This window comes from Echeneis naucrates, chromosome 13, assembly GCF_900963305.1.
Source record: "Echeneis naucrates chromosome 13, fEcheNa1.1, whole genome shotgun sequence".
Classification (NCBI taxonomy): Eukaryota; Metazoa; Chordata; class Actinopteri; order Carangiformes; family Echeneidae; genus Echeneis; species Echeneis naucrates.
The window spans coordinates 19,778,434-19,790,229 of NC_042523.1; the positions used below are offsets into that span (position 1 = coordinate 19,778,434).

General features: G+C 42.9%; 1 protein-coding gene across 2 annotated transcripts in view; it reads right to left on the minus strand.

Moving 5' to 3' along the window:
* Positions 1-11,574, minus strand: part of ets1 (v-ets avian erythroblastosis virus E26 oncogene homolog 1) — a 33,164-nt gene extending 21,590 nt beyond the window's left edge. Inside the window, exons 1-3 of one of the 2 annotated variants that reach the window (XM_029516755.1) lie at positions 11,487-11,574; positions 10,111-10,212; positions 6,444-6,591 (exon numbers count right to left, since the gene is read on the minus strand). In XM_029516755.1, coding sequence (XP_029372615.1) covers positions 6,444-6,591; positions 10,111-10,179 — 217 coding nt within the window. In that variant the 5' untranslated portion in view covers positions 10,180-10,212; positions 11,487-11,574. The remainder of the gene's footprint in view (positions 1-6,443; positions 6,592-10,110; positions 10,213-11,486) is intronic. The other variant, XM_029516754.1, reaches the window with a different exon arrangement.
* Positions 11,575-11,796: the final 222 nt, after the last annotated feature.

Genomic DNA, 11,796 nt, shown 5'->3' on the forward strand with positions numbered 1-11,796 from the left:
ATACTCAAGTTTTAAAGATAGTTTAGTAGGACAGATGCTAAAATCCATCAAAGCTGATCTCGGCTAGGGCATCGATGAGGACATCTGTTTGGAATAAGGCATTTTGCATATGATCCAACTTACACTTTCTATGCTTTCTTTAGATTTATGTGCTTTCCTATCAACAGTAATCAGACACAGTCACCATGCCTTGCTGAAAAATGAAATTGAAAATTTTCTCCCACTGGAAAAGAACAAAGAAGAATGAAAGATTGGTCTCTTTTAGCCACAGCAAGACTTCACTTTGAGCAAACCACTGCCATCAGGGAACACCTCCCGTGGCAACAAAACAGTAATAACAGATTATAGTAGTAATTCTCACACGAGTTCCAAACCTACTGCTTTAAAGTGAAGAAAAAATAAAAAGCAACCTCGAAAAAGAAGCAGCGGTGCAGACTCAGATAAAGACAACGCCATCCTTTTTATTCAAGAAAAACACAGCGAAGGCTTAATGATTTTCTTTGAGGCACCGACTATCTTTTTTCATATATGCAGGCTCTTCACAACCTTGTTAGGGTGAAGTCATATGGTGCAACCTGTGATGCGCGTCAATATGATACTCCTGGATGTACTGTACTCGTGTATTTCTAAATGGGATGATCTGGATGGAGGCTGGGGAGCCAGGGATATTGATCACACATGGATTTTTAAACCGGTGGTACTTCAATGGCTCCATTAGCAGCCCTGGATCAGGTTTCATTGGCCTGATAGGAGCCTCGTCTGGAAAGAGTGCTGGTGGGTTTTGCGGTGAGAGGAGCTGCCTCACCCGGGGCAAAGTAGTGGGGGGCAATGGAGGAGAGGAACAGAGAAGAGGGTGTGTGGGAAGGGGGTGGGGGGCACCAGCACCTCTCACTTCATCTCAGTCAGTCAGTCTCTCACTCTCTCTGACTGGTCCTCTTTGTTTTCTCTTAATGAACTCCCTCGTATCTGTTCTTAAAAGGCCAGCCTGGGTCCTTTTGTGCCTAAGGGCAGCCATTAGGGCTTTAATGGTGTTGCTGACTAATATCAAGGCTGGCGTCACTGTAACCCATTTCACCTTGGGTTTTCTGCACTCTGTTTTCACTTCATTATATCAGAATAAATAACATTTTGATTGCTGATTGCTAGTCCGTTCCATCAGAATGCATATGCATGTCAAACAGAAGTGGCTGGACACAGAAGCTGTGACACCCTGTGCACTTGTGAAACTGCAATGCAAACAGGGGGCAACTAAGTCACAACAGCGTTGTCGCTTTAAATCCCTGTTGCCAGGAGACATCTGAGTACATCTGTCTCTATCTCAGTACAGTATGTTACTGATTTGTCTCTCAGAGCAATGACCATTTTAATTGCCCTCAAACAGCCTGGTGTACAGTGACCTTGGAGAAAAACACATTTTTATGAGCAATGCGCTGACATGGGGCAAATAGTTTCAACAAAAATGTAATCTTTAAATACCAATCACAGAGTTTATCTTCAAAGAGTTCTTTGTGTCAACTGCTCATGTCAAAGTTTTGCGCAATACGACCCCCCCCCCCCCCAATGCTAAAAAAAGAACTATTGTTGAAACAAATTGTGTCATTTCCTTTTTGAGACAGGGGGGATTGTTAATTGTCTTACTCTTATAAAACAACCAGGCAGCGTATAAACCAGTACGCTTAAGGACACATGTCTCAGATCAAAGAAGTTTTGGTTTCACCGTCTTTTCTCTTCACCTGGCAAATGCTGTTGCCATGGTTTTGACAGTTAGCTGGCTTGACTCATTTGCGTTGCAGACTTGCACTCCTAGCAGCTCTCTCTCTCTCTCTCTCTCTCTCTCTCTCTCTCTCTCACACGCTCTCTTACTCTCCCTCACTTCCAAGCTGCTCTCTCATGCTTGCTGTCTGTCTCTTGCTGGCACATCTGTGTTGTCTGCCTGTCTATAATCCTCAGATGTAACCGTCACACCTGCTACTTTTCGCAGAGTTAACTGAAAGGTTATTTGATTTTAGAGCAATCCATACAGCTGCCAAGAGATGTTTAGTTGGTGGCGTCGGTGGCCTCACAGCAACTCACAAGATCTTTAGTTGCTTTAAGTATTTCGATTCCAACACATTTTTTTGCACATATGTGCAAACATTAAATCTGAAATGAAGATGGTCAAAGCATAAGAAAATCTCAGACGACCAAATGGGCCCTACAGGCTTAGGGCTTGGTATGTTGTGTGAATAGACAGCATTTAGCATGCAATCAATCAGTCACTCATTTACAGGCACTCAAGCAGACACACAGATGGGTGACGGACACGCACAGACACACACAGCAGACAGTGAAACAGTAAAACAGTGGGGTCCTTGTGGCCTCTGTCTACTAGCTCAGTCTCAGCTCTGTCTGTGGTGGATACAGTCTGAAGGTGCCACAGGCTGGATGCACTCCTGCTGAGATCAGAGGGTTAGCTGGGACATGAGCGGTGTATCCCTGTGTGTGTGTGTGTTTGTGTGTGCGCACGTGTGTGTTCTCATGCACATCTCTCTCTTGCGGCTGACATTCCAAAACCTCTTCTGAGAATATTTGTGTGTGTGTGTGTGTATGCTACTAAATTGTGTACTTATAAGTGCACTGGGAAAGTAGCAGGGCCTCCCTGAACAAAGGCTCATCTCTTTTCTGAACAATTAGCTTCGCTAAAAAGGACATCTCTTCCTCCATTAGCGGCACCACGTGCCCCCCATCACTCCATTGTGCAGATAATTCAATTATCCCCACCCCCCTCCGAGTCTCTTTGCCTCCCAGACCTCCCTCTCCTCGTCTTGCCCTCAATCCTCTCTGTTACCAGCACGGTCTCACATAAAGCTCCGCTAGCCCTCACAGCTGAAAGGAAAATACATCAGTCTGCAGATTTCATTTATTTGTCATTCAATAACTGAGGGTTGAAACATAATAGTACCACTCAAAGGAAAGATAGTAATCTGTGAAAATACAGTTGCAATGTTTTCTTAAAACGCGACATAAGCCTTCTTTATTTTGGGTGATTTTTTTTAACTTAAACTATCATAAAATGGCTTCAATGACTACTGTGTTTTGACACTTTTGGCATTCCCAGTGTACACTCATTCCTGATAACATATTACTAGGCTTACGGTATAAACAGTAAAACAATGAGAGGTCTCTCTCGGGATTTATTAAAGCGCCACCTTTCCTGATGAGCTGGCATCTGTTGCATCATCACCCGTCAGTGATTGCATGAGTTTCTAGAACTGTATGTTCTCTGAATGAAGAGCTTTGTAATTAGTCACCACACTATCAAGAGGAACTTACCACACTCCTAAACTCCAGAAATACAACTTGTGGAACTTTGGGAGGAGGGAACTTAAAAAAAAAAAAAAATCCAGGAATTAAATTATGAGGGGCCATTCTTTAGCCAGTAGCTGTTTGTATTTGGGGGGGGGGGGGGGGACTCAAATAAATATTTGAGATGACTTATTTAAGTTCAGCAGAATACTTTGAGTTACGTTACACAGAGGAGTTGTGTAACATGAAGTGATTTTAAATCATAATATGGAAACTCAACAGAACATATCTAACACTTCTGTCCTCAGAGCTATCATCGCACCCGCAGTTCAAACCAAGGACGACAGCAGCAGCGTAGCTCATTCCTCCACAGTTGTCTGTCCCTTTTCCGTGTTTCCACTCTTGTTTTGTTTTATTGTTGGAGGGGGAAGTGTGCGCCGGCCTGATTAGCATCACTGTTTCCTCCTTTCCCATAACCCCCCAGACCCCCACAGGCTGCCTGTTTACTTTTAGAAATAAAAAATGGGCCTGCGCCCGTGAGGACGTGCCCCTCATCAGAAACGAAGCCTCCCCTCCCCGTTGCTTGGCCAAGACTCCAAATCTCCGTTCCTCCTCCTCTCCCTTCATCACTTCTCCTCCCATCAACGCCAGTTCTAGTCCTGTGACTTATCCCTCTCCTTATCCGTCTTCTCTCCTCAAACTGTATTCCGCCCACTCTCCTCTGCCTTCCACCCCGATCCCCTCCTCTTCCAACTGTCCAGCTGTCAAATCACATCAAATAAAACACAGGCCAATGGTCCCTGAGTGCCAGATCACAGCTGTGTCTGTGTACTAAATGGGAGTGCATGTTTAAATGTACAGTGAACCCACGAGTGCCTGGGAGTGGATGTGCGTGTATATGTGTGTATTTCCGTGTGTGTGTGTGTATTTGCCTGATTTACTGAATGGGAGGATGCTGTAATACAATACACACCAGAGTGCAGGGTGTGAATTTAATGAATGAATATGTGGAGTGTGCATCACTGTAGGATGTTGTTGGAGTGTGTATCCATCTTTGTGATACATTATCTGCGCCTGGATTTCAATGAGATCGCACAGAAGAACAGAATGAGATCCCCACAGACACACATACGCGCACACTTGCTCAGTGGATTTCCACAATGGAAGTTTACACCCGGCCCCGTGGTGTGGTGCGAGTTGGATAGTGAAGAGTGGTGCTAGGTTGGTGTAAACATCACAATGGCATGGCTGTTGTCAGGAAGGAGTGTGTGTGACACTGGGCTCTGGGCCAAATATGCGATGGTCCTTTAACATCCAACATCCACGCCTCACATCTGCTCTGTGCTTTTTCGTTCTCACACTAGCACAATTCATTTCAACAGCAAACGATTCCTTCTCATAAAAAAGAAAGGTGACTTTGGTTCTCAAAACCTCAGTTAAATAAAATATCTCACACTAAATACCTACGACAGTGAATTTAGGTCAGAGATTGCTCAACTCTTTGTCCCGTGGTGCTTTAAAAAGTTTCTGATTTACTTTTATGCTGATGGCCATGCTGTGATTTAGAAACAGCTAATTTACTTCATTTTTGTCACCCTACTAGCGAACACCTAATAGTTTGCTATATCCCATGAATCCTCAGTTTGATGCCAGAGATAGAACATTAGTTTAGTTAAACACTTAAAAACTGGCACAACAAAAATGAAGCTGACTTTAAAAGTACTGAGCTCAAAAAACTTTTACCAGGAGGATCCTACTGAGATAGTTTCCAATTTTTAATAATTAACCATGTTGAAATCTGAAGGAAAGAAAGGAAAGAAATAAAAAATGGAGGAGAGCCAGTGTTTCAGTTTGAGAGAAATGAGTCAAAGCAACGGCTGCAGGGTGTGAAGACTGTGTCAGAGGTTACTGAGCTGCTTTTGAGGTTAGCAGAGACTCATAACACCATATGCTGGCAGCACAAAAATCTCATATATATGACACAGGCTACAGGAGCTAAATGACTCTAACGGCATCTCCAGGTGGCTGAAATGCTCTTAGACCTGTAGTCTGCATCATGTAGGATTTAGGAGGAGGACGAGAAAAGAAGAAGAAGATGAAAAAAGGAAAACCGAAAAAGGTCAACGCTCGGTCATTTTTTTCCACTGAGCAATGTTTATGTCAACGGTTTAGCGTTGGGAGCAATGAAGTGAGGGCTCCAAAAGAGTGTGTCTGTGGCAACAAACATCAGCAAATCCCATCAAATCCTGACTCCCTCTCTCCCTCTCTCTCTCACACACACAAACACACACTCAGACCCCTCCACCTCTCCAGGGACCAAACCAGAGGCTTGGGAAAAAGATGGCCGCCCTTTGGCCCCTTGTCTTGCCCCCTGCATCCAGCTCAGGGAGGTGACGGAAGAAAGCTTGTGCCCCTCAGCACCCCTACCCTACTCCCGTGGCGTGCATCCCAGTCCCCTAGCATCAATCACTTTTGAGGACGAGAAGAGGCCAGAGTCAAATGCACTGGAAGGATTTTTTTTCCCCAGTTTGAAGAAAAAGGCATTTGGAAAAAAAAAAAAAAAGGGCAAAGAAAATTAGCAAAAGACGATTACGAGTAAGGTAAAACAAAATAAAATAAAATCTGGGGATTTGGTTGTGGAGCAGAGAGCAACTGAGAGACACAGTGGAAAGCAAATGACAAGGGGTGTCTGCTAAAGGCATTGCCCTCGGGGTCAGCATCATCAACGTCCTTGGTGCAGCAGACACAGAGCAACAGGCACAGTTGAGACTGTGTGTGTGTGTGTGTGTACATGTGCTCATGTGTTTGTGAGGGAGTTGAAACATGTTTGTCAAGATTGTGGACATGAACGCTAGAGTGTGACCGATTGTCTGCTTAGCATTCGTTTGTTCTGACATATTAAGCCACAAGGGACCACAAAGTATTTTTGGTCATTAATATGCTGTAGTGTGGACCGTATGACTGAGTCTTACAGACGTACAATGAAAAAGTTTTTCTAATTAAAGGCTGACCTTGTCAGAAAAGGCTCCACTTTAACGCAATCATATCAACCACCAAATGCAGCATATTTGTAAATATGGGCAGTTACTGATTATGCACTTGGCCTCTTCTTCTCTTCATGTCTTGTTTGGGTTGGACTCTTTATGTTAATTCCTTACCAGTAGGGCACACGTCGTGTCCGTTGGGTACCTCCTGCAGGGGTATATCCTGAGGGTAGAGGGGCTGCGATGGGTAATACTGCTGCTGAGGGTGTACCACACCTGGAAGCTGGGTCTGAGGGCCCAATGCCACCCCTCCGCTCTGCCTCTGGAGACGAATGACAAACGGTAAGGTTTAGCCAAAAAATGAACCGAACACCATTGGCAAAGACACATGCTGTGTACAGAGCTGGTGTTTAAAAAAATAAATAAATATGGAAATAAAATTTATTTTCTCTTCATGTTTTCCAGAGTTCAAACAATAAAATCAATCAAAATCACACATAATAATTGGTGCGACAGTGCAACATCTGTTTTACTGTTTAAACTAAATTACTTTGTTTTCCTGTAATAAATAATTTTGGACAGGGTTTTATTTCTTAACTAATGAAAGACATTTATTTTGTGCCTGGGGATGTGGTGAAAGATTAAGCTGAAAACAGCTGATCAAACTATCAAGTGGCTTTAGCTAACAGTGCAACCTTGGATTTTGAAAACATTTTTTTTTTTTTTATTGTTTTCCCTCCCAGATAACCCCTCGCGGCTAAATTTGACTCATTCAGTTTATCTTTGCACTGTTGTTTTATCCTGCTTATCACAGAGCTGTTCACGGAAGAGGTCGCAACAAAGTGGAGGGAAATCTGAAGTCAGCGCTTGACCGGGGGGGGCAGCGGAGATATGAAATTCTGTGTGGATACAAGAGATAGTAAGGAAGAAGATAGCCGCTTGGCCATTTATAGCATATCAAAATCTTCATTCCAGAACAAAAACAAACTTCAATAGATATTGTTGGAGGTTTCAGACTGATGTGAACGAGATATTTACAGTTTTCTCACAGCGCGCTTAACCTGGAATAGTGTAGTCTTTAACTTTGCTACGGTACATTTTTAATTATTGATATGAAATGTCTTCACATATGGTGCTTGTATTTCATATAATCTGCTTCCAGAGTTTATGCTCATTTCTCATTTCTCATGTCACTCAATGTGGAAGAATGGCTCATTTTGCCTAGGAACATGTCAAAAGGAGAAAAAAAGCAGCACCAGAGTTTGTCTTGCGAATGTAGCTGCCACGAACAGGGATGCTAACCTGCCAGACAGGCTGACGGAGTGATTGCCGATCTGATAAGCAGCCCCTGTTTAAGCACAGCGGCGTTTATCAGCACTCGGCCAGCTTTATGGATGGCTAACATGACCGGAGGATCAGGGAGGCCAGTTTACGAGGCTCCTCTGAGCTGTGCGTGGGACGCTGCCGGCCCCTATCAGGCCAGTCAGCGAGGGGAGAAAGTTACATAAGCATGGAAGGAGCCACAGACAGGTAGCCTGACAGATAACAGTGGAGATACCATCAACACAAGAATATTTATTTCTATTTAAATGTAGAACAACTCAATGGAGAGGTCAGTTTGTGGCTCGGACGACAGCCTTGGGCGGGGCCTTGTATGCCTCCGCAGTTTGAAGACTATACTTCTTAACTTGCCTTCCTGCTTGTTGCGATTATCTCTTAATATTCTAAATAAAAGTTGGCTAGTGTTTCAAAAGAAAGACAAGCGAAAGGCCATAATATAATGTGACTAGAACGGGAGCGTACTGCCACCCATTTTTTCTGACCAGTCACTGCCCCATTTTCAATGATGATAAAATGATGAAATACACATTTTAGCAATATTTCTAATAATAATAAGGCAACATTTGAGTAGTGTTTTCACTCCTGTGAGGCCTGAGTAAACTAGCACAAGGACTAGTGATAATCATCTTCTCACTTGCAAATTCAAACATCTGACAGATTCTGTTGGAAAACAGGCAAAGGCACAGCATTCTTCTGTTTCTATATGCTATAAATAGGTTATTGAATTTGATGTTGTGCCTCCTGTCTGAAACATTTAAAGCTCGTGTAAAAATCCCAGTGTCATCAAAGTAGATGCATCCTTATCAACATTTTCATCACCTGCCTGTTCACCTGCAAAGTATGAATAGAAAAGAATGTATTTTTTGAAATGACACAATGTCTCTTGCAACATGGGAACATGAGGCACAGTTGTAAAAATGACTGAAATTTCCTAATATTTTCCCAATGCTGTGCAATTCCATTCAGGTAAAACTTTTTTTACACAACCTCTCATGCTTAAGCATGCATATTTTTTCATTAATTAATGAATTCTCTGGTCTATCTGCCACCTAGTGGTTTGGGTGCCACACCTCTGCTATTCCTGGAATGGGAAATTTAAATATGTGCATTAGGAAATCCCTTGTGCACCAAATTTTCCCCACTCACCCCTCCCCCACAGAAAAAATGTTCTTTCTCCTACCCGTCCCATGATGCAATCTGTTGCATTTTATAGATGCAAGAATTGCATCGGTGCACCTCTACATCGGCCAGTGGTGATGCAACATGGCAGTGATTCAGAGGGTTGATTTGTGTGAATCCAAACCTGAGCTGAATCAGGAAGACTCCTCTGCTGTGCCATATGTTACATGTTTTTTGTTTTTTTTTAGAAATGAAGATCACCTTGATGCAACAAAAAGGCCACTTGTGTGTTTTAAGCTCATACAGGCAGCTAGCTCATTGTGTTTTGTTTTTTTTTTGTCTTCAGTCTTTGTAATTCCTATAGAGGACACTGACCAAAGTGGAAAAAAGAACACATAACAAATAAACATAACATCAAGCCCGCTGCTTTTTCCTGGTAATTTGTGGAAATGCAAGAGAATAGACAGACCGAGGTGACAGAGTTCACCCTTTGACCAAGTCTGTCCTAGTATACCGTTCACTCAATTTCAAAGGCAAGCCCCGCCACCTGAGCCAATTACGACCCATGGAGCTGTATGCTTCTATGTTTTCTATCAGGTCGGGGTGGGGTTGACATTTGCATATAACCTCACTCTTATCCTAATGTGCCGGCGCTCTGCATACAAATGGAGGCATTTATTTTGTCGCTCCTTGGCCTTCACCCTTGAAATGTTCTCCTGACAGGAATCCCAATGTTCCCAGCTACCACCACCGTCTCTGACTCTGTATTCAGCGCTTTCATTTGGAACTTATTTAGAACTTTTTTTTTTTTTATTTGTTGTTGTTTTTGTTGTTGTTGTTGTTCTTGCAAACAGATTGCTGCAAAGCACTGTGCGGGTGGCTTCACTAAGAAAACTGTTATTCAGTAGTTATGGTCTGACTCCAGTTTGATTGGTTAGTGGCAAAGTTGGAGGCCTACAGGTCTCAATATTTACAATATCACTCGCTAAAGAGAAGTGCATTTTGGCAGCAGCTGGTTACGCAACAGAAAAAGGGTTCAGAAGGGCGATTTCACAGACTTGTAGAAAATCTTCTTGTTCAACAGCTCGGTTTCCCAACTTTTGACGAAATCACAATGAACACCATGTACAGATGGAGACACTGCAACTAAACAGGAAAAATTTTAAGATAGAGCGTGTTCTTGTGAGATGATGGAATCCAGAGTTGCACACACACGAGCGAACCATTCATTCCTGCAGTACCATGTGCCTGAGTGGCTACACATACACACACACACACACACAAACCACGCAAATGCTCATTCCCTTACACTCATTCCTGGCTGTGTGGTAGGTAGCTCCACAAGCCTTAACACAGAGGTAATTTACGAGGGAGGTCTTACCATTGCGCCCAGACGGTCACAGGGGTGAAGGGCCGGGTAGGAAGAAACTGGATCCATGTAGTAACTCATCACGGACGCTGTGGACAGGAGAAGCAGGGCCTGCTGAAGGGATCAACACACAAACAGATGAGGCAGGGTGGAGCGACCTATCTATCACGAGCTGTTTACACTTTGCTGTGCAAGTGTGTGGCATATGCTATGTGTGTGGATGGGTGCAGTGTTTATCTGGGTGTAGAGAGATGGACGGACGGGGGAAAGGGTCAAAAAGAGTGAGGGGAAGAAATTTGAGCCCAGTATGCTGCAACATCAGATGCACAGTGTAGACGGGTGAAACAGGTTTGAGGCTTTTTTTTTAATTATTATTAATTTAAGAAAAACAAAGGAACAAATGTACGTTGTTCTTTTCAACTTTTGTCTGATTCAAGTTTTACAGCTCACAGGATCTTTTTTTATTTGTTATGTGGGAAGATTCAGCAAATCCACCCAGAGGCTTGACCGCCTCACATTTCCATCACTTCTCCCTCACTGTATCCCTCCCTTCTCCGCATGAAAAAAACTGTCTCCTCCTCTCCTCTGCCTCACCTCATCCTCTCCTTCCTCCCCTCCTACACACTTTGCTTATCACTTAACGTTGTTTACCCGAAGCAGCATCAACAAAAAGAGACTAGAGACAGAGCTAAAGGATTACATTAAAAAGAAAAGTGGCATACAAGTCCCATTTTGCTCACATTAATATGTTAAAGGATTTGGACTATCTATTCTGTCACATCTGCTGATAGATGTGTCAATGTTCAATGCTAGCAGATGTTCACCCAATTAAAAAAATAATAATAAAATAAAAATCGGTGCCATCATTCAGATCATGCACTACCTTTAGACTTAGCAAAGAAGAGATCAATGCTAAATAAAATGTAAAAAAAAAAGCAGCACTGACATTCATTAAGCCCTAATTGTGTATTCTGTCATATAAATAGATTCTATTTATGCATAATATCATTTTGAATGCTCCATCTGAAGTCTCAAGTGAATAAAATGGAAAAAAGTTTTAGACATTTTTCCAAACAAAAAAGTCGCCATGAAACAGTCGAAAACATCTCCCTCTTTAAAAAAAAAAAAAAAAAAAAAAAAAATAAGGGCGCTGCAACAAGAATTCCTGCCGGGAAATCAGGATAAAAAAAAAAAAAACTTTGAAGACGACACCTTCACTTTACGCGATCACCGAAAACAGCACACAGCCTCTGAATAGATCAACGTTTTTGTTTGTTGTTATTTTGTTGTTGTTGTTGTTGTTTTTGTTTTTTTGTTGTTGTTTTGTTTTTTTTTTTTTTTTTTTTTTGCTGCACACACATGAAAACAGAAAAAAAGTTATCACTTACCGGCGGCGGTGTGAGAAGTTTGGTGTGAAGTGGACGCGGCTGGCAGCTGAGGCTGGACTGCACAGATGCTGTACCTGCTCGCAGCGAGTCCCGCAGAGGAAGGAATATTATGCACACTTTTTAGTCCCTCCCTCCGTCGCACGGTGATCCTCTCCAAATCCTTTCTCCCCCCCCCCTCCTCCTCCTCTGCATGTTCAGCCTTTGGGGCTTCACGGTGCAGCTGAGGTTCACTGTGCACAGGTGTGAACTTGTGCAGAGTCCGTGGTGCTCACAAATGGGTTTGGTTGGACACAACTTGTCCTTGTGTTTC